The sequence below is a fragment of the Neodiprion lecontei genome, chromosome 6, assembly GCF_021901455.1.
Source record: "Neodiprion lecontei isolate iyNeoLeco1 chromosome 6, iyNeoLeco1.1, whole genome shotgun sequence".
Taxonomy (NCBI): domain Eukaryota; kingdom Metazoa; phylum Arthropoda; class Insecta; order Hymenoptera; family Diprionidae; genus Neodiprion; species Neodiprion lecontei.
Genome location: NC_060265.1, coordinates 25,301,056 through 25,324,443, shown reverse-complemented (window position 1 = coordinate 25,324,443; position 23,388 = coordinate 25,301,056). Strand labels below are relative to the sequence as shown.

General features: G+C 40.6%; 3 protein-coding genes across 9 annotated transcripts in view; 2 read left to right on the top strand and 1 right to left on the bottom strand.

Moving 5' to 3' along the window:
- The window catches only part of LOC107218219 (connectin), a 32,821-nt gene extending 23,299 nt beyond the window's left edge, over window positions 1-9,522 (top strand). The window contains exons 4-6 of the mRNA XM_015656025.2: window positions 6,026-6,217; window positions 6,354-6,505; window positions 7,168-9,522. Coding sequence (XP_015511511.1) covers window positions 6,026-6,217; window positions 6,354-6,505; window positions 7,168-7,416 — 593 coding nt within the window. The 3' untranslated portion in view covers window positions 7,417-9,522. The remainder of the gene's footprint in view (window positions 1-6,025; window positions 6,218-6,353; window positions 6,506-7,167) is intronic.
- Window positions 9,523-10,592: 1,070 nt separating this feature from the next.
- On the top strand, window positions 10,593-20,020 carry LOC107218217 (ammonium transporter Rh type A). Of its 6 annotated transcripts, none has more exons than XM_046744490.1 (11): window positions 11,127-11,246; window positions 12,625-12,784; window positions 12,871-13,051; window positions 16,706-16,895; window positions 16,976-17,126; window positions 17,256-17,403; window positions 17,814-18,032; window positions 18,128-18,210; window positions 18,382-18,525; window positions 18,702-18,867; window positions 19,003-20,020. In XM_046744490.1, exons 2-11 carry the CDS (start codon window positions 12,776-12,778, stop codon window positions 19,149-19,151), a joined length of 1,440 nt encoding a protein of 479 aa, XP_046600446.1. In that variant the 5' UTR covers window positions 11,127-11,246; window positions 12,625-12,775; the 3' UTR covers window positions 19,152-20,020. The 6 variants fall into 6 exon arrangements, with proteins under 6 accessions (XP_015511510.2, XP_046600446.1, XP_046600445.1 ...); XM_046744489.1 differs by having other exon boundaries at window positions 12,609-12,784; XM_046744488.1 differs by having other exon boundaries at window positions 11,127-11,475.
- LOC107218227 (signal recognition particle receptor subunit alpha homolog) lies at window positions 19,247-23,375 on the bottom strand. 2 transcript variants are annotated; one of them, XM_015656044.2, is made up of 8 exons: window positions 23,127-23,375; window positions 22,418-22,787; window positions 22,153-22,194; window positions 21,794-21,935; window positions 21,446-21,590; window positions 20,878-21,383; window positions 20,365-20,779; window positions 19,247-20,205 (listed from the first exon to the last, which is right to left on the bottom strand). In XM_015656044.2, the coding sequence occupies exons 1-8, from the start codon at window positions 23,241-23,243 to the stop codon at window positions 20,080-20,082; spliced, it is 1,863 nt and encodes a 620-aa protein (XP_015511530.1). In that variant the 5' UTR covers window positions 23,244-23,375; the 3' UTR covers window positions 19,247-20,079. The 2 variants fall into 2 exon arrangements, with proteins under 2 accessions (XP_015511530.1, XP_015511531.1); XM_015656045.2 differs by lacking the exon at window positions 22,153-22,194 and having other exon boundaries at window positions 23,127-23,374.
- Between the last annotated feature and the right edge of the window lie 13 nt (window positions 23,376-23,388).

Sequence of the window (23,388 nt, the reverse complement as noted above, 5' to 3'; positions counted from 1 at the left end):
TAATTAGTAGCAATTTTCTTTGCCGCGTGGAAAAACTTGCGCGTTTAACGCAGCGTGTAAGTTTCTGCAAAGAAATTTTTTCCGTCTCAACGAGGAGGAGAAAGTTGGATGGTTGGGCAAAGAAAAATGCAGATGCATCTTGCGGGACGAAGAAATGAAGAGACAACGGAGCACTTTGGTCGAGCGATTTACGATGCTGGAAATAAGGGCGGGGGTGAAAATGGGAGATATAACAAACGGAAAAGGAACTCTGCGGAAGCTATTAAATGGCTCGAGAAGCCGGAAGACGAAGCGAAAAGGATGCGACGTTGCTGCCGATAATGCATCGGGAAATTGTTTAAAAATAGAGTCGCTCGGTGTATTCGACTGCCGTGCTGGCGGAAAGTAAAAAAACAAATTAAAAAACAAATAAAACACGTTATCCGTAGATCGAAGAATTGTACGAATGCAAAATCCCTCAGCGATGTGAGAAGGGAACAAAAAAAGCAAGAAAGGCTTTCCTTATACCGGATTTGAATTTACATTTCATGCGGGTTAATCTGATTGAGACATTTGAAACAAAGATGGCGAGTCCCGGATTAAATTGGCAGGGGTCTAACGTCGCCGCGGAAAAGTCTCAAGTCAGCCGAAACCCTGAAATTGGACGTGATACCGCGATACCCGCGTTACGTCGGGGATCGGCCGGATTTTGTATAAACAAAAGTCGAGGCAAAGAGGGTTTCGGTTTCGTCCCTCGGACGCGCTAGCGATGGGAACGAACAGGCGCGAGGCATGGATCAGGATAAAAGTTTGAGAGAAAAATGCAGGGACGCGGACACGTCGTAACTCGGGATGAGAGAACTCTGCGAGAACTTTGTCCCTGGAGTAAAAGACGCCACGCTCCCAAAAGAACGCGTGCGTCGGTCACGTTCAAGGTACGAACACATCGCAGAATTTTCCCGTTTTCGCGAATAGTTCGTATCGGTGCTACGAGGAGACCGAGAGCCATGGTATTATGCACCGATGCGACGGGACCGTAGACAAATAAAACAGGCTAGAACAACGGGAGGGATCGGAGAATCGGAGGGATGCAAGAGCCTCGCCTAGCTAGCTCTATACCTATATATACACACACACACACACACACACACACACACGCATATGTACAGACTTTCCGCAGAGCGTACGCCGGTCGAAAAGGGGTGGAAAAGGGGGTTAAGGTAACTGAGTTTGGCTTTTAGTGCCCGAGTTCGGGGTGAATACCATATCAGATGAGTGACATTAGATGTCGGAGACGCGCAGGTTCCTCAGGGTGGGGGATAAAGGTGCAATCGGTATTATCTGCGCCGTGCTATAGCTATGTATATATATATATACATACTTGTTATACGTATAGCCTGCAACCCTGTGCGTCGAACGAGGAGAGATCGGGGGGTCGGAGGGCGGAGGGTGGGGGAGATATTCAGAAATGAAATTTAACCTCGGGGGATGACGTTGTTAGGAGGAAATATTTATCACTCCTCTCCAACTTGTCGCGGGCCTAAGAAAGTGAAAGTATACGTATAGTGTAAGTAAGATGCCTACGGGGAGTGCGGAATTGCCACTTTGGTGTGAATTTCATTTTCGCGAATATTGTGGGTTTACACCATTGCTAATATTTCCTTGATTGCCTTTCACGGTACCATGGATATAAGTATATATGTGTATATTATATATTATACGCGTGGAGGTAAATATAATATTCGAGACTCACTTTTACCACTTTGCCCGCAATGAGGTGGTTGAATGCTCTCTCAGGATCTCGTATCCATGCTGCAGCTTATTGTTGGTACTTGAAGAAACGAACGCGTCGATGCCTGCAACATTAAATTCATTCCATAAATTTGTATCGTCTATCGGATGTAAATGCTTGCATTAGAAGATGTAAACGTATATGTATAGAGAATTAATAAATGACAGCTGATAGGCGCGCCTTCTGTGTTCGTGTATAAAAATTGCAAAGTGATTGATTTATAATGCTGGTTACGTAGGTAATAATTATTATCAATTGCAAAGATTGAAATGATTAGACTCTTTTTCAAATCCTACGTTTCCATCAATCTTCATTCCGCGTTTCCACGTAATTTATACCATAATAAATTCTGGCATTCGCAACGTAGCCAATTCTCGTGCATTTCAATTATGTACATCAATAATTTAGACTTTGAAATTTAGTAGCCACCTGTGAATAATACTCTGATTTTATCCACTGTTCTCGCAGTTTTGTATCTTTTTTTTTTTTTGTTTTATCTTCTTTCGTGCCTAAATTATTCTCCTTGTTTCTACCTAATAAATTTTTGATACGCTACGCATGAAATTTTACAAACTTTTATCCGAATGTATAAGTTTTACATCAGAGCCAACCGGTATCGCTCGTGTACGGAAAATTCGTAGAAATTTGATTGTAGGGGTAAAATCGATTTTCGGCCCTTCGGTGCCGTTTTTCGACGTCGACTCGCACGATGATTTCTGATCCGGCGTGAATCCCTGATTGCGTGCGGACGGTTTGCAAATGATTCGATCAAAGCGCATTGCGTCGAAGGTGACCAAAATGACGTTTGCATTCCGTCGATGATAAAACAGGAAGGGGTGTTCCCGGCAGAGCGGCAGACAACCACGCCTCCATCCTAAAATTTCATCCCCTAAATGATTAAAACCTAATATCCCAGGGACACGCCCACGATGCAGGGTCCCGGTGCCCGGCAAGCACCCGGGAGACGTCCCCTCGGGATACGGGATTCACCGTCGCCTCGACAGTCTACCGGCAAAACGGGATGGAAGCCGAGAGAGAGGCGAGGCGAGAGTTTCGAACCAGACGGTTGGCCCCGCAGTTTTCACGGTTCCTGGCTCCAATTTCATCCGGTTTTCGCGTTCAGGGGGAGCAAGTCAGCCGCGTTGTGATTTTTTCCCCCACAACCCCGCACCTCCCGGCTTTCGGATAATTAATTGACGGCATTACTGTAATTAATTAATTCCCGGGTGTAGAACCTAAAGATTCCACCGCAACCTGGAGCGCCTCGGCTATTCCAAGCACACGTCCAGGATTCCGTTTTCAACAGCAAAAATCGTTATCTCTTTTTGTTTGTTATACATTTATACGCGAATTATCAATACCTGTATAGGATACCTCTGCGGTCGGCCGATGGACACGCGGTGTTCATTTATACCTCTCGGAGTTCAGCTGAATCGATACCGAATCGAAACAAATTAACGATTCAGCTCCCCGCCGAAAAGCGCTCAGACCTGTTACGTACGCGTTACATTGGCACACAGATTTCTGCATTCGTGCATCGTTTTTCAACATAGGTACCGTCTTTACACCCAATTCAAGTTGACCCGTGTCTGCGTATCGCACACGATCGAGGGATGTGTAATTAACTTTCATATCTCGTTCTTCCGTCAAGCGCAGCGTCATACGTATACACATGCGAGATAATAACATTTTAACGGAGATTATACCACGCATGCGTAGACCGTCAATCGTCGCTTCAATTTTATACTTTTGCGTGGACGCGCAGCAAAGCGGAAGATAATTTGAAAGAAAAACGGAATCGAAGAACCCGACGCAAAGAAAAATAAATAAATAAAAAATAAAAAACCATATGAAAAGTGAACGTAGAAATAAGGAGGAGAAAAAATAACTGGATAAAAGTAAGGAAAGCTCGCCGCGTGCGGGAAAGCCTGTAGACACGTATTGGCTTTCAACGGTCCCTGAAATTACCCCTTAAATAAATTATGAAAAGTTTTTGTTTCCCCGCTAGATATACTCACTGGATACATTCTCATATACACCCATACAGATACGTGTACGTATACAAAAACACACACGCGTAACATTGTTACCACCGTAGGTTGGCGTACAGCGTACGTTATATACAGGAGAGTCGAGGCTCTCTCGTGCATCGGGGTCTGTTATTATTTCAAAGTACATTTTAGTCCCCTGCCTGAAGGGGTCGACGGGGGGGATTCGAGAGAGAGAAAACGGTATTAACCATTTGGTATTCTTTCACGAAGTAGGTATAACGCATCCCGCGCGGCGTATAAACTGCACGGGAACGAAGGAAGGAAGAAAGGAAGAGGAAGCAGGAAAGGAGGAATTCAAAGTGAATTACTCTAAAAAGCTACGGGCGACTTACGGAAGCTAGAGGGGTGAAAGACGCACCGTACCCCGTATCTTTCGAATCTCCAAACACATGTGCGAGAATTCCTCGCGTCGCGCCCCGCAATTTCGACGTGTAAGGTATAATTTCCGAAGTCGAAGCGACGCGTCACATCGGCACGCGCAACGCCGCTTGATCCCGGGCGATGATGATGAAAAAACGCAAGCTTGCCTACCTTTGTTGTTTTTCGCTGTCGGCTCGCGTAAACACGGCGAGGAGCCGCGGAAGCTGCGAGATTTAACCGGAGTTTAAGGTATCGAGGGCGCTCCGACCCCGCGGGCCATTTCGGACTTTCAGCGGGGGCCGAGGGGCTCCAGACTCCCGCTAACCGTATAAATATCTAAACACCCACGGGAGTCCCGTCGCACCCGAACTGCCGACGACTATCCCCTATCCCGGTCTGCTGCATCGCGGAGATATAATTTATTATTAAACAATTAATTAAAGACTCGAGAGGCCCGCTCCGATTCCATCCCTGCGCCCCATTCGTTATTCACGACGATATCAAAGTATGTATCGCTCGCCGCTTTTGAGTAACCCACCCGTAGGTTGGATGGTAGGAACGGACGTACAAGCGTGGCGCCTTCGTGCATATATGCATGCATCGCGCCCAGCGACGCCTCCCTTGTCCCTTTGAAGCGTACATTTTTCCCTACAGTTAAATTCCTTGAAGCTGGGTTAATGCGCAAAGGTTCTCGAGGTCACCGATTTCAAAAATCGGGGCAAATCTGACAAGTTTCCAAAATTCTAAATGGCGGATCCAACATGAGGGAATAAGATCAATTTTTATATTCTCAGGCCGCTGTATTGGATTTGACACCTTGAATTTTGAAATTCTGACGTCGGATTCGTTTTCAGCTAGCCCGACAACCGAGGATTACCGAGTTTCACATTTCTAGTCCCTGTAATCTTCTCACAATTACATTTATTCTGTAAAAATAGGCATTTTCAACACTTTGTTTATTTATGGCGCTCGTTATATTCGCGGAATCATCACAATCTCTCTTAAAACATCAACGTTGACACCTGAGAAGTCCAATTATACAAAAAAAAAAAATTACAGCGGTATCTCAAAAGTTGAATATAAATCTTGAATAACCGATTCAAAAACGATGTCTCATTGTCTCATATTTAAGACGCTGTGCCGCAAAGGATTACTGCACAGATATCCTAGAACGAGAGAGTCCTTGTGAGTTCCTGATTTTTGGCGGACACTTTTTCAGTCGAAAACCAATATGAGATCGGATAAGAGCAATACCGGTTATTGACACCTCTAGACTCAATTATTAAACCTTTTATTTTCCAAAATTATAAATTGACGGCACAAATTGTGAATTTCTCGATGATTAAAAACAATCTTCAGATTGCAGAAGGTTAGACGCTACAAATTTATTTTTTGTTAATTTTAGAACCGAGGATCAAACAGATACGACCAAAAAAGATCAATAATTACCTTACTTCTCCTTACCTCCACCCTTCATAATATAGATTGATCCAACGGTTATTATTCGCGGTAATCTTCAAAGAAAAAGATACCCCTGATAAAATTGCCGTTAGTCACGGAGTATACGCATTGAAAAAAGTTTGGCAATCGGTACAAGTCCAAAAAACCGTATCTCCCCGGGGACGCGGGAAACTAAGGAGAGTCGAACGACGACAAAGTACGGCAAGGAAGCTTGGAAGCTTTGCTTATACTCAGCGTAAACGTCCCACCTCGAACGAGTTGTGAAAAGTCGTTGATCCTGATGGACTATTATTATTATCCTCATCGTCACCGTTATTATCGGCGCAAAGTTTTTTCTCCCCTATTCTCTGGAATCTTAACACTCGATACGAAATTGTTTCAGGCAACAAGCTGATCTGCGACTGCAGACTCGCCTGGATATGGGGATTGAGAAACGAGACGAACAACACGCAGCTGAAAGAATCGTTGGATGAACTGACCTGCTTCCTCGAGCTGAACAACTCCACCGTACAAGTTATCGACGACGCTCAAACCGAAAGCCAGGCTGATACTTCGGAAAATACCCAATACCAAGGTGAGTAATCGCCAAGACGGGGTGAGCAGTTTCGTTGATCGACACTCGTCACGGTTAGTGTCGACTAACTTCCGAAGGATTAGGGGAGACTCGCGGTGTCGGCGGTAAATGATAACTCTTGTTTCAAACATTGCAGAAGATTACCCGTCCGACGACGTCATGCTCGACGGCACCACGGGCGACAACGGTGAATACTCGTACAGAAACGATAATCCTGACGATTCGTACACTTACGACGACGAAGAGGGAGTCGCGGATCCGTCGGCTAGCACCAATCATCAACCAGTGGTAAGAACAACGCAGTCCGCGTCTGTTTGAAAACAAACTCGTCCCTCGCTTTCGAAACATCCGACAGCAAAACCTAGGTGCTTTTCGCGAAGTTGATCGACGCGATCGAGGCTTTGTCAGAATGATGAAAATCGCTCGATTTTCGCAGCAGTCGATCGTCGGTTGAGAGTTTCACGGTCCGATCGGGCTGCGGGATTTGTCGAGTATAAAAAAGGTTTGCGAAGGGATTTTTTTTAGTTTCTCACTTCGTTAAAACGGAGTCCTTTCAGTGTCGTAAGTTTCTCGTTTCCACTCTCTAAAGCGATAAGCCCGGAGAGACGTAGCGGTGAAAGAAAATCGGAGCGTTCTTACGTATATAGGGTTTTTATTTTTCGCGGGATTTGATCGCGTTCGGAGGTAGGAATTCCCTCAAGAGCTGATCGAGCGCCTCAGACGATAAACGAAGGAAATTCAAAATACCTTCACACCCTAGTCTCTCGGATCCACGGTGGCGGGATGTGCTTATAATATATTACATATACGTACATACGGCGTGATATTTACCTTTTAGATGCATGGTAGTATATACTTTGAAGACAATTTACAACGACGGGAGTAAAAGAGAAACGAGAGAGTGGAAAGTGGAAACATATGAGGGAGCGTAACGTGGGTTCTTTTTTTAGTTGCAAGTTGTCGAGGGTAAGACTGGGTACGTCAGGCATCTGTTCCAATTGAATCCCGAAGACCTGCCCTGCCCTGACCGCCAGGATCTTATGGCGTCCGAGCAGCCGTTCAGCCATCCGGAACAAACGCTCTTCGGATCATCATCGGGGTCAATGTTTTCCCTGTCATCGGCGGAGAACGCGGTGTCTTTCAGTCGCTGGATCCTCGTCGTTGTCGCCTTGGCGAACCTCGCGATATTATTCACGTAGAATGAATGACTTGTGAAAGGCGACGGGTAACTCCTAACGACAATTCTCTTCAAATCCGTGGTATTTTGTAGGCTTTTATGCAGTCCTTAAGGGTTCCAATTGTTATAATCATTGGTTTCGCTTTTCCTACGTTAAAATACTGACCGTGAAATTTCGTTTGATCGCGCTGAGCGCAGTCGATATTAAAAATTTCACATACTTTAAACGGGCATGCGGCTGACTCTCGAGTACCGTGAGTGAAAAAATTTAGTGGAACTTTTAAGGAAAATTGTGTAACCGTCTTTCCGCGACGGTGTATCGGTGGCTGTACAGGAAACGCCTCGACTTGGCCTTTTCTTTTTTTAAAGAACCCGGATCGAATTGACGATAGCTGGTTATGACCTTCCGGTGAGGAAGAGCGAAACTGGGCTGCATTTTCGTAATTGCCCATCGTTCGACTGTGAACGCTGCGCCGGTTCAATACATGTGAAATAAACGTAAAAGAAGCGGATATCGTATTACATAGTGAGTGAAGCGAGACTGTAAATAATTAAGTTGGTCTCTTTGTTCTGAAAAGCTATACAATTACGATAATTATAATAATAAATGTCGGTAAGTCGCCGCTGTATGAATTCAGTGTGTACAAAGGCGTGAGACCATTTGTAGGTACGATTTAAGAATAAATAAGAAGTTATAACTTACGGTGTAGTTACGTTAACAAGATGAAGGAAGATGAAAAAAAAAGAAAAAAACAATATACGAAAACGGAAAAACAATATTCATCCGTATTGGGAAATTCCATTTTTTTTTACTCTCAAACTGTAACGCCCGTTAATTAACATACGTCGTTAATAATTGTAATACACTAATATGATGTCTAAATGAATATAAATTTGAAAAAAATGAACGAAGCACGAAATAAATATGAAACGTCTTGCTTTGCGACAATGAATACAATGAGAAAGAAAATATCTCCGCATCGCAGCTCTGGGAGATGAGGTACATAATCCACGTTGAGAGTTTAATAATATAGTTTTAGAACGTAAGAAAGAATTACCATTGTATTATAATACCAAATATTACATTATACAAGCACGAAGTAAGCATTTTTGCTTTTAGTGCTGTATTTTGTAGTCCTGTAGCTTATTTATACGTCTCCTCATTATCGTACGTACAGTATATTCATTTGCGAAGAAGTAACGAGTTGATGTACAGAGGATTATCGAAACAAAGAAATTAAACAAAAATTTTATTTTGACTGAAACGAACCGTTGACCCTCAACGTATTAATCAATCTATCAGAATACTCGCGGAATCGATTATCCAGCAAAAAAAATCTTACATCTGAACGTAATTGACCGTCTAAACGTTAATTGATAATTTTTTTCTGTTCCGCGAGGACGAATGACGCTGATAAATCATTGGATAAAACAAAAAAAAAGAGAAGACATTGTTCAAAGTGTTTCAGTCCTACACACCGGCGTATGAGATGTCTTCGAAACATATCTTTACACATTGCTATAATCGACTGAAATATATTTTATCTTTCATATTTCTTAGCCATTATTCAATACGCAACGCGAAAGCCAAAAAACTAATTAACTTAAATTTATATATATTTGATACCACGCATTGTCGAGACTATTCTACATTATGCAAGCTTTTATTACGAACGAATCGTCAACGCAACGTGACCTTCACCGTGCCACGATTGCAAAAATGACGCAATTTATAACTTCAATGTACCTATATCATTTCTGCCATCCTTAAAGTTGAAAATTTTCTTTTTTTCCTCTCTGTCAAATTGTCGACATCACAATCATTTACTTCGCTGAATAATTCGTGTAGTAATTATGCAATTCATGGGCGTCTTAGTAGAGATACTTGAATCGGTAGATGGGAGATTGGTATAAGTGCAGGCGGAGGGAAGAAGGGAAGAGAGCCCCGAAGAATTAATTGATATGATGTTTAGAGTAAAAGAAATACATTTCGTATATAGTGAAATCGAGTAATTAAGAAATAAATGACTAATATAAACAACTATTAGTGTATAAGAATGCTTTATGTGTGTGACTGCAATTTAACAAGATAAAATTAAACGTTAATTCGCAAAAAAAAAAAAAAAAACAAAGCAACAGTAATTTCGATCGATTTTAATTAGCGCATTGCCGACGATATATGATTACAAGATTACAAAAATACGTGAAAGAAAATCTCTCGTTGCGATATACGAATATTTGTGTGCGTCGATATGAAGTATAATTATAGTATAATAACGTATTACATAAAAATAAGATTTGGAATAAAATATTTTTTAGCATATTATCAATATTTTTTCAAACTACGCGGATTTCCAAGCGCTGCATATGTAACGCACAGTATGTATTTAATGGTTTTTTATTGTTAGTATTTTGTTTCAACGTTCCGTTTTGTTTCTCTTTTGCTATACTTTAATATTGTACATGTCAAAGGCTACAGTGAAAATGAATACTCTTTAATATTTACGTGATACCGTAGAAAGTGAATTTTCCAAAAACAAAGTGTACGACAGTCCGATATTATACCTGGCACAATGTATATGTATAATTCGAGAATTACCCAAGATATATGATGAATATAATAAAATGATTATAAACCACAGTCCCAACGCATACGCATCGTATAACATGTTCGTTTATAAGGTTTACCAGCATAAATGATAATAATACAAAATAGTAATAAAAAAAACAAAATCAACGTTAATTAAATCAGAACAAAATAAAGCTAACAATGAGATAAAAAATTATTTCTGCATCATATCTTTCTCTCTCGTTATACCCTGGTAAAAAAAGATTGATTGCATAACTATCCGTATCCTAATTAAAATAAAAACTACGGAAAGAAATTGTTCGCGATAATTTGACGAACGAATCGAAAGATCCGTACTATGGTTTCAAAAAGTAAACCAATCGCTGATGGAAAGAGGGAGAGGAAGAGAAGACGAAAAATCAACGGCATTTTGCTGTCGAGGAGAACAGTGACGCGTATTTACGAAGAGATCGGTATGCCTGTAGCAACGTAAATAAAATCTCGTTAAACGATTTCTGCCCCGCAGATCGGTATGATTTGTTTTCGTTTTCCATTTGAACCTAATTCACAACGAACAACATCTGTCTTGCCGCACCGTCTTGACGCACGTTATAAAATACTCAGACCTCCTGCGACCGGCGACAGATGAAGACCTTCTCGACACTTAATTTAATTTTTTTATCGCACATTTTATTTATTTTTTTATCCGCCGCAGACGATCGCTCGAGTTCCCCGCAGCAGCGTAAGTACATTTCTTTTCTGACTGTGTGGGTACAGACTTTTTACCAGTCTGCAGATTGATGTTGTTCGTTTGTTCGACGGAAATTTTCTTTTTTTACACCATGTTATATTACGTGGAAACCGAGGTACGACAGGACGCTTCCATCGCATCGGCCGCACAATAAATTCTCATTCCTTCTCGTTGCGCTTTTAATTAATTTTCTTAATTGCTGCACTGCAAGCGTATGGTTTCGGATTTCAAAAAAATAAAAAAATTCAATCATACTTGCAGTCTCTGTTATGTTGCGCGGTCGAGTTATTCTCCAGATGATTATTATCATACGTAATACACCAAATTACATTGAGGCTAATTGCGGTCAACTCGTAACGGGCATACATGTACATATAACATTGTTATCAACATCGAGGAGTTTCGTTTAGTTTCTGTTCGCTTTTGGTCGGGGAAAGTTGACCGTAAATTCATCCCGTCGCTCGTACTCTACTGCAATACTGCAAACGTGGATTGGAAGTTGCGACAATGCGTGTCATATTCTGATCGCAGTGTGCGTGAAAAATAATCATATATATATATACGTTTCTGCTGACAGGCTAGACAGAGAAAATTTGTGTGGGATAGGATAATTTTTTTTCTCTACCTCTCTCTCGTCGCAGTAAGACAATGAGAATATCTGAAGAAAATTAAGCGAGGATCTGGAGAAATCGATGCGGAGTATTGTGGAAACGCGAACAGCCGTCGTTTGAAGTTTAAAATTCTAAGTTAAACCGATAAAAGTAAATCTTTCCAGTCTCTCGGCAGATCCATTTGTACATATATATAGTATGTGCAGAGGCGAATTAGTACCGTACTAATTTCTGCAGGCAATTTGGCCGTAAGCCAATAGCAATTCGCGAATATTACTTGGGGAAAAAAAGAAAGGCGGACGAATTGTTTAACTGGAAGTTACACGCGTTGAAACATGGAGCTTTTCTTTCTCTATAACCCGAAATTCACTCCCAACGATTTTCTAATAAACGACAGTTTGCTTTTATTTACTCGCATTCGCGCTTCTACCGTCGTGTTGTATAATAAGAAGAATCTTTCTCCACTCCCCTGAAAAAAAACGAGTTTTGCGCTAATTACAGTAACGCGTGTATGTATTTTTATATTGTGTACATATATATATATACTACAGACTAATTTGAATTTCACTGCCGCAAATATATACGGAGGGAATACTTCGTACTCGTATAATGAGTATAAAATCAATTAGCAAAGGGCTAATCGACCGACGTCGTGTTTGCCCGTTTGTTTTCACGTTTTTCTCTCGATCGCACGCGTTGCACAAGTCATATCGATTTCATTCCAATCTAAAATTAAAGGCTTCGGAATCAATTTAACCTCCGATATCGATTTGCAGAAGCGATGAGCAAGGCTTGGGGACAATCAAAGAAGTCGTATGCGTACCAGTGCAGTTCTGTCTTTCTTGTACAGCCGAAGCGTGATCGCGACCTAAAAACCGTGGACAATTGCAAAAAGTCTCGTAAAGCTCTGACGATAAGTCAACGTTGATACAGTTCGCTTGCATTATACGTGGCACGACCTACGTTCATTGTCCAAATTAATTGTCGGGGAAGGATAAAGTTTGCGTAGGTATATGGTCCGAAATAACTCGACGTATAACACGACACGCGATCATCTCCTATGTGCGCAATGGTGAATCGGCGATAGAGAAGTGCACACAAGCTCGTTTGGCGATGAATAAAAGTGCCGAATTAGAAGCATGCGAGGAACGTTAGGCCGTCACTGATCAAAGCGCATCCGGTAGGGAGGTCGGCTCGTATCCCGGTGATCAGTTTAAATCCAGCGGTCTGAGAAGAAATATGTAATAGACGTACCTACATTAATTGGGTATAAAATTTTTCAGTGTATATTTATAACAGGTTTCGTCTGAACCGCGTTTTCCTTGCCATCATATATACGTATATAATAGCGACAGAGTGATTTACGTTCGATTTGAAAGGTGAGCCCGCGATCGGCGCGGATAAATTTAGGAAAGTAATCGAGTTTAAAAAGTTGCGAAGAGACGTCGTGATGGGCCAGGTAAGGCGGAGTTACGTGGGTACATAATGAAAATTTCAATATTCGAGTAAATCAAGCTCTTTCATTTACCTTTTAACTTTCTTCAGGGGATGCATTTGCCCGGCGGAATGACGAAGCAGGTGCTTTACTTGTTTGCACTACAAATCGTGATAATCGTGCTAATGGGCACGCTCATGAAATATGACTCGGAGGCCAGACCCAAAAGTAGGAGTGACAAGAACTCGACCGATCCGGACAACAAGAACGGCCAGATCAGCATCTACCCAAGTACGTCGGAAACTTTGTTTACGCCGATATTATTGCCCGAGGTGAATGTGTGAGAACGTTTCAGCTCTTCGCTCTGTGTTGTATCGTAATTAACTCGTGTAACTTGATGTTCAAACGCAAACCCGCCCACCTGCCGCACGGACATAGTAACACAGGTGCGTGCAAGTAACGAACATGGAAGCTATTTCGAGCAAAACAACATTTAATAATAACAACGTAACGTAAAGTGTTAGAGCCTGCAAATACGATTACAGCTGTGCGAATTTGGCGCCTAATAGCAGAGGCGTTAAGTGTTTAACAAGGATTTTCTCTCGCCGATAATAATTGTCGGTTTATAAGGACCGTTTACACGGTATAGCTGGATATGAAATCAAATTTAAACGCTTGTATTCTAGGCACTTTGTTTTACTGAAATTTGTTCAATGTGCCAGCGCATAGACTCGTATGAAAATAATTCATACGCACCTGATACTATCATCCGTATACAATTTTTGAGCCCAAAATCTACGATCAATTTAATCGATGAAAATTCTTGGCTTACCCGGTTGTCCGTTGCGCGTTATCTCCTCGTTCCTCGATCAGTCATTACTTAAGCAATTTCCAGTAGCCGCTGGCATCGTGGAATAACCCGAAACAATTCACTGAATATACATCGTTTTCTACTTGTCGTGGAAATTAGATTTTTGCCGAGAATAGTATAAAGATCATACGACTGTTTCACGCCGTTTGACAATCATTTCGCATATTTTTATACGCCTCGATCGCGAAAATTTTCCCGACTGAACTAATCTCAGGTAGATTGAAATCGACTCCCTGAATTCCGACACGCGAAATGAATTCGCAGCAATGAGAATAGAATCAGAAGAGAAAAGGGAAATTGAAACTAAGAAGGGGAACCCGGCGGACTTGTCTACTATACTGCCGGCTTAAGATTCAACGACTCTCAGGCTCGATGTTTCTCGTATATATAGATTATATATTTCCCACGGGATTTCTCGAGCAACGGGTACAGTAATTATTTAAAGCCCAAACGAATTCTGGGCCCTGATACGAACGTTGTCTGCCGAAATTAAGAAAGCTATCGAAGCTCTTTCCGCATGTTAATATAGTTTTGCAAGAATGTTTAAAACAATAAGAGCATTCTCGATATCGAAAAAATTCCCAGCCATTTATATATTCTTTTTAAAATTCTGTACTGTATATTTCAAATTTTTTTTTTTTATGCTTTCTTTTTTTTTTATGAAAAAAAACTGCGCGCTGAATTGCCTGTACTTAATGCATAAAAGAAAAGTATGCAAAGTTAAGTTTCATGCGTTATTCAAAATATCCTGGTGATGATAATTCTCAGGGCCGCAAGATACGGTGGAATGTATAGCAAAAATCTGTCGAAACAATGCGGGCACACATGTACGACACTGTTTATTTACCAGAGCGGTAAATTCATCTAACGAAATATACCGTTGAAAAAAATGTTCACGAATACTTCAGCAATGTAGAAATGTATGAAAAAGATAATTTTTTTCCTAAAGCGAATGAAAGCAGACGAAGTCGAAAACGGAATTTTCGGATATTGTCTAATGATTTAGCGCCCAATTCCCAAAGTACTGCAGATAGATTTTCGCAGAGCAATGTAAAATTATCATTTGTACCAAGAAAGTGACGTTGCATTTAAACTTTCGACGGGACTCTTCCCTGTAATGGAGAGTCCGATCTGTTATTAGCGTAATTTACGAAAATGACTTACGTTCGAAATGAACGTATAAATACATTTCGCAACTATGTCCTGAACACGTACACGCGTAAAATACGTTTAAGATCATGCGACAATAAAGAAGAGTATTATTCTCTTATCTCACCAATCAATTGTATATATAAACCGGTATTTGTATTCACGTATTTTAGTTCCGACGATTTGGCAACTGATCGTGATATTCAATGTCCAACGCTTAAAACGTCCGTAAAATTCAGTTGAAGATTGGCTCTGACCAAGGTGTGTCGGTCTAATATATTATTTCGCCTAAATTATGATTAACATCATACACGGCGTACATCCGTCGATTCGTAGTTAAAAGATTTCCGAAGAAACAAACCGTATTCCGATCTTTCAATCATATCCGCTTTCGGTTGCGGGGTATAAAGTGTAAAAAGAACGTGTGGATTTAATTCGAACCTTACCGTAGGAGTCGCGATATAATCGAAAAAAATGTGCGAAAGGACTGGTTGAAATATTTTCTGATAGGTATAATAGTGTTTTTCGATACTAGTGCGCGAAGGTGGCAATGCCCGCACAAGTGTGAATGCGCAGCACGAGCCCGGAGACGAGTTGGAGGGCGAGTGTGGCGCATTCACGCGAGATAGGCATTGCCAACTTTCGCGCACTAGTATCGAACTCTATGTTTTGCTACACCTGTAATGGAAAGTCCGACATACACGATTATATTTACACGAAACCACGGCACGATGTCTGTTCAGTGACGATGTCGAGCACGGCAAAGAGTGACAAACTATTCCGTCGGTGGCGTTAGTGCAGCTGTTTGCGAAATGCGCAACTGTGAATAAAAGCGCATCGTCTTTTTCGCACACCGCTAGCGATGCGCGAAAGTTTTTCCCGCACATGTGTATAAAAGACTACTTTCGGTGCTTGTAAATGGTGCATAAAAGTGGACTTTCCATGCAGGTGTTGCAAAAAAGTTTCTATCGCACGTCAAAAGCGCCACCTCGAAATTCGAACTTTCTGCCCAGCATTGTATATTGACAGGAAGAAATAAGGCAGCTAACATATAACTAAATAAACAGCGATAAGTGCATCCTGAAATTTAAACTCCAGCTATAACTGAAAAAAAAAACCTGAACTTTTCACCATCGATGAATCTACATATTATTTAAATTCAGTCGCGTATGTAGCGAAAGTTGAGCAACGTAAACTTCAAAGTGTCCCGGGTCGACTATAGTCCAGAGATAATAATTATCTCCTCGATTGTAATTATACGAAGTAACACAGATTTCGTAAAAATACATCGCGTAATCAAAGCTGTGCCGCCGCGCGGCGTTTTATTTGTGCTATACAGACAGTTTTTACCTACCGCAAGTCTTCATGACTTGTTTATGTTTTTATTTTTAAATAGTATACATTTGTGGAAAATCGTATTGCTAACAGATCCCCCCCTCCTCCGTAATTCTTGTGAGTAGATTTGAAATAAGCTAACAATTACCGCGACGGAAACGCGTTGAAGAATAGATTAGAAGCATGGTAGTATTGAAAAATGACAGACAATCAACAAGGCGCAGAAACGGAGACACCGCCATGGTTCGGATGGTACGTTTCGCACACGGTATCGGTCTGATCTTCGTTGAGGCGATTATTATCGTTGGATTTCTTGCGCTTTCCGAATACGGACCGGAATCGAATGCTCGTTCTATAGCAAACAATGTCCATCCGTACTTGAACGGGAATCAACAAGACGATGCGCCCCGAGCTTACGCGCGTAAGTAATCTGAATGTTCACGAAAAATCACAAGTCAAGCAAAATGTGCGACGAACGTACGGAACGAATTGGAGAGCGCGTAACAAACAGGCATTATACGTTAACTTTTTTTTTTCCGAAACCGCATGAGCCTAACTTGTTTATTGAGTATTTTAAAAAAAATTTCCAGTGTATCAAGATGTCCACGTGATGATATGGGTTGGATTCGGTTTTCTGATGACTTTTCTACGAAAATACGGACAGAGCGCGGTTGGCCTCACATTTCTCGTCGCTGCAATTTTGATCCAAGTCGCAATACTCTGTCAGGGAGTATTGTACCTGTCGAAAGAATCCGGCAAAGCACCATTGTCCTTGCAAAGGTACGAGCAACTCACACAGATTTACCTTTCCACTCTCATTCCAAGGCACCTTTCGTCAAACTTTCAAATTCTCTTCACAGTCTGCTCAGCGCCGATGTCGCCGTGGCCGCGCCCTTAATTTCCATGGGAGCACTTTTGGGAAAAACGACTTACATGCAGCTGATAGTCATGGGAGTGATAGAACTTGTTGTATACACTGTCAACAAGTACATAGGAGAGCATCACTTCAGGGTAAGATTGAACACGTTTTAGTTACTCGGCAGAAATTTGAACTGGAACGACTTGCAAAGTTTCGGTCGAGCGTACACGCTTGAGCCCTACATCCACTTAGCATGACACCTCTGATGATGAAAATTACAGGCGGTCGACGCTGGAGACAGCATGTACGTTCACGTATTCGGGGCGTACTTCGGTCTAGCCATTAGCTTCGTTCTCGGGTACAAGGAAGCACCGAAGGAGCATCCCTTGGAAGGTTCCAATTATCAGTCGGACATATTTGCGATGATAGGTACTTAAGAGATCGGTTAGCCTTAAGGGGATGTCCTGGTCGATTTCGACGTTGTCGTGCACGACTTCAAATATTTCAAGCGCAAAAAAGGGCTTAACAGGCTCATTCTGTACACAATTCTGAACAAAATTCAAAAACACTAAAATATATTTTCATTTGACACAGATATAAAGAAATGGCACGGAATCTACGAAATCGTAATAGTAAATTCGTAGAATTCAGATACGTGGACCATTTCTTTATTGCTGCGTTAAATAAAAATGTCTCGGAGTGTTTTCGTTCGTAATTGTCCATAAATTGGGACTGTTGAGCCCTTTTTCGCCTTTGAGATACCTACGTGGACTTCGATATTCGAAGATATACATATACGACAGAGTCGAAGACTGAGAAATCGAAATTCTTGTCAACAGGTACGATATTTCTCTGGCTGTTCTGGCCCTCCTTCAACAGCGCCGCGTTGCACGGCGACGATCAGCAGAGAGCGATAATCAACACTTTACTCTCGATAGCCGGCAGCTGCGTTGCAGCGTTTGCAACGTCGGCCCTTGTATCTAAAAACAATAAATTCAATATGGTTCACGTACAAAATTCAACCCTCGCCGGGGGCGTTGCCGTTGGCACAGCAGCAGGTAGATTACGTTATAACCGGAGATGATTGGAAGAGCAAAGAAAGAATCGTCGATCAGCATCAACGCTCAACGTGTCTGTAATCGTACTGTTTCAGGGATGATGTGCGAACCCTTCGGTGCACTTATAATTGGATCTATTGCGGGAGCTCTCAGCGTTCTCGGCTACAGATACTTGACGGTTAGAGCAATTCCATATATTTTTTAAAAACTCGTACTTGCATAAATCACAGTTGGTTCGAAGACTATAAGCTCCTCGCCAACATTCGCGACTCTAGCTGACACGCATTCTTCAAAAGTGACTTCATTCTCATTCACGTCTAAATAGTAAACGTTTGTTCGACCGTTTCAGCCATTGATACAAAAATTCTTACGAATTCATGACACCTGTGGCGTTCACAATTTACACGGGATGCCCGGTGTTCTTGCCGGAATATTCGGAGCGCTTATGGCGGGCCTCGCGACGCTGGAAGACTATCGTTATTCGCTCTACGAGGTAAGAAAGAGAGGGACGGTCTCGTCTCGATATCGCTCCGTGGAGGGGATCTATAGATCAGATGGATCAATACGATTTAATGGAATTTCCACAAATTCTACAGCCTCTTATTATTATACATTACCGCGAATCGGTAAATGTCAAAGATTTACAACTCTGATTTCATGCTCGTATAGATATTCGAAGCAAGAGCTCCTTCGTCGCCAAAAGAGCTGGGTGAAATCAATGATGATTATCCGGTAAAACCGGGTCAGGATAGAACGGCTGGCCAGCAAGCGGGATATCAGTTGCTAACGCTCCTGGTTACCATATTAATTGCAATTGTCACGGGACTAGTAACAGGTAAAAATTAATTTTCTAGGGCTAATGATGTATTTCAGTGAGATACTGTACACAATGTATACCCACAGATATTTTGCATAGTACTATAATCCGATAATTCTTGAGTTTAACTAGGGTGAATTAAATTTCTTTAAGGGCTTATTATTAAGTTGCCAATTTTGGGTACTATTCCGGAAGAATTGAAGTTTGACGATGCGGCAAACTGGGAACTAGAAGAGGAGCAAACAGATCGAAAGGAGGAAAATCGAAGCGTAGACGAACAGTTACCAATGGGTTCCATTTAATGAATAAATGTTGAGGAGAATTAAAAAAGGGTTGCAAGTGCCAGTGACAAGAAATTTGGAAAAAAAACCGAGAAGAACCGTTTTTTCTTTTTTTCTCGCTGCAGAGTTATTCATCGCTTGAATTTGCCTGTGGAATTTATTACGAAAAAATGGCACTTAAAGCTCTAGTTAATTGAACTCCTCAACTGTCAACGGAGGACGACAGTAAGTAACGTGAGTATACGATACATGACTGGATGACTGTGAAATCCACGCGTACATATTATTCAAATTCGTTTTATCGTAAGAATAATAAATAATGAACGAATGCAATTTCCGCGCTGTAAATGGAGCTGCGTACACAGGAAAAAATAGCAAGTCACCGAACCTTGACAACAGTTATACCAAATCCTCAATTACTCGAAATGTGACGTGTGTTCAGTAGATCGGTTCAATTTTACCTTAGTGATTATTGACAAATGACCATAAAATAAGAATTACATTTATTTTTATTAAACTTTTCTTATAAAATTGTTCGTTAAATGTATCTATACAATAAATAATCATTTTCATCTACTATTACATTATAACCCTAAAAATGTCACAAAGAGGATTTGCAACGGTATACTCTTCACCGTTTTATGGAGTAAAAATAATAAATTGTTGAAACCTTGTTTCATAGACGTCATAAAACGAATAACGTATTAAATGGACGTCGTAATTATTGCATATCTTAAATTTTACCATGTTACAGAATAATCCTTACTGTGAAATTTGGAAAAGCGAAATATATTTTGATGTTATACCTATGCTCGTATGTCTGTTGTATGTCCGTGTCCGTGTGTTTCAGTATATGTAATGCATCGTAATGAAATGTATAATTAACAACACATAAGTGCGAAAAAATGTATGTTACATAAATTTTTGAAATCTTCTTTTAATTACAAACCTATTTCATCAAGGCATGAACTACAGCCTTGGCGTTTAGTGCTTTCAAATCGATATACGTTTGACCAGTTCCAACAAATACAATTGGCTGACCAGTTATGTAAGTCATAGAAATAGCAGCACCCACCTGCAAGTTAAAAAAAACTTCGTGAAATACAAAGAAATATTAGCCAAAACTGGTACTCTCTGAATCAACAATATTTTCACAAAACACATTAACGTAACACTCATTATTTTATTCGGTATTCCATATTTACAGAATGGGGAGAAGTTCATCTTACGGTACCTTATCGTCAATGGTGTCGAATTTAGTCAACACAATGCCGTCGATGATATGCGGATTAACGGAACTGCTATAATCTGCTAGAGCCTGATTAAATTTGACCAATTGATCAACAGCCTCGTTGCCGACCAAAGCCTCGCCCACAAATAGCACCAAATCTGGCTCGTTGACTTTAATCAATTTTGTCAAAGCTCGCATCAACGGCTCATTGTCCTGCATTCTCCCAGCAGTATCTACCAAGACAATGTCGATTCTAGCATCTTTGGCAAAACGTATGGCCTCCATGGCTATCCCAGCAGCATCTTTTCCATAACCCTTTTCATACAGTTGCACCATTGTTTGATTGTTATGTTTCTCAGGTGGGTGTAGGGCGTTTAAATGCCGCGTGTGGGTCCGCAACTGTTCTACAGCACCAGCTCTGCGTATAAGTGACGAAGATGATGAACTCTTATTAAACCGTTACTAATATTCGATGATATTAACGCATGACAGTGAAAAGAGAAGAGTCAATGTTACCTGAAAGTGTCACAAGCGGCAATTAGGACTCTGAAATTATTTTCAATCAACCAAAAACAGATTTTTGCCAAATTCGTCGACTTTCCAACACCGTTAACGCCACAAAATGTCATCACGTAAGGTCTGTTATTTTTCTTAGCTTCATACGCATCTCTCAGTATATCCACTCTTCTTTTCGGTGATAAAATTTGTACCAAAGCTTCAGTCAGTGTATTTTTAACCGTACTAGCAACACTGTCAAATGTACCTAATACTTTTCCCTCCAATTTTGTGCTCACAGATTCACACAACTTGTATGCAATATCAGCGGCAACATTCTTAGATATCAAATGATCTTTGAACTTGTCTAATGCTGGCAGCATATCCTCTTTGGTTAGGGATTTGTTACCAACGAGTCCTTTGAAAATGGAAAATACACCTCCAGGTTTTTGTGATTGCATTTTCACGTCTTCGGGCTCATCTTCAACTTCCAAATCTTGAATCCCAGGCTTCATTTTCCCAACCATCTAAATTTTTTTGTGAAATTAGCTAGTATCAGAGCTTTCCTAGTCTGCAGTACAACACTTACCGATGTATCTGCTTGAATAATATTTTCAACATCTTCACGTTTATCCGTTGTACGTTCCAGTTCCAAGTTGACCAAATCTTTGTTGGTACCTCCCAATTCCCATTTTCGAGGCTGCTTTCCAGTTTTCTCGGGTTTTGGGCTCTTTCTACAAATTTTACACAACTTTCAATTGTACTAAAATGTTTTCAATTAAAACCAGCAAGCAGCATTGTGCCAATGATCAAAAAGTTTGTGGCAGGGGGAGGGGGGTTTGTCTCGCCCGGAATATATTTTTAATGGAAGCTGTTGCTTGTTAATTTCATCATCATTATACTACAGCAAACCGCAAAATTTTGGAAAACTTCTTACTGTTTATCTGCTTTCTTCTTTGGCCCAGCTATTTTTTGTACAAGTTTGAGTCTATTAGCTAAGAGAGTTTCTTCGTCCAACTCTCCATTTGTAACTGGAGATTGTTTTGGTACATCTGGTTTGACAGGTTCTTGAATTTTCACTGAAAAATTTCGTATGTAAAATTTGAATTAACATTATACGATTTTCCACAAATTTAGAAACCTTGTGGAATCTCGCCACATCCTTGCATTCAAAATCACCAGCAGATGAAATATGTTTAGGAATTAAGGTTACAGTGAGAATAATTGATTAATGTGAAAAAGGAATACGATTTTAGTAACTAGATTCACACAACAATGATAGCAGTTACCACTTACAATGACTATCATCATTGGAAAAAATCCCCTTCTTCTTCTTTCCTAAAAATACCAAGTTAGTGAAGCGTTATGATAAGAAGGGACGTAAATGATAATGTAATCAACCCAAAGCATCAAAACTATATCCAACTAATGATACAAGTTTCTTACTCTTATATACAAGTCTACTAAGTAAGAAATACTTGCAAAAGTTTGCAAACCAGGATGAATACCCAGATGGAATAGTTAAATCTTGATTTTTAGTTGAAATAGCTAAACACTTTACCTTGTTTTTTGTTGTCTTTGTCGTCCTTTCTTTCAATCATACTAGCGACAGTTTTCTTTGATTTAATACTTTCATCGAATGTACGCATCTGCTTTGGAAGTTTAGCCTGGTGTTTTCCCCATTGCTCAGCAGCTGCTAGTATGGCATCATAACTATTCTTAAAGTTAAAATTATAGAACCACTGTGATTTTGCTAGCTCATTTTTGTATCGATCTCTGAACTCAAGATGAACGTCGGAAAGAAACTTATCCACATAGGATAACTGGAGTATCTTTTGATATGCCACCACAAATATAAGCTCAAATTCATTGTCCAGCTTGTATTGAAGTCGCAACGAGTCATGATCAAACGTATGGCTACCTGTTCGCTCCTGTAAATAATATGCCAATTTATTTTGCGATAACTTATTCCGTTACTGAAAGGTCAAATCAACTAAGCTGATCCTTTTCTCATACAGCAGATGCTTCTTCAACAATATGATTTTTGTAGAGTTAAATGTAACCAAAATTCACACGAGTGCAAATCCATTGCCATATGTTCAGGCTGAACAGTTGTCGAAGGTAAGATATTCCAACCAGTGGTTGCAACGATTCAATACCTTGTCGAGCATGACAAGCACAATATAACATCGCGGACTACCAGTTGATTTCGATGAATGGAAATTAAGTCAACACTTGGTAATTGTAATAATGTTGTTTTGAATACTTGCCTGTAAAATAACACTGCGAATCAATGCGTTGACACTTGGTGTAAATATTTGTGTAGTACTTTGAAAACACCAAAGTACTATACCGCCTTTGCTGAATATTGTAAAGAGATCGAGCATTTTGAAAACACGTTGCTGTAAATATCAATTTTAAGAAACGAACTTAACCTAACAAACGTGAACTGCGTTTGACTTTTGGTACACGTCTCTACACGTCAGATTGGATTAATGGAACGGCGGAAGTTGATGAACATGAAATCACGAT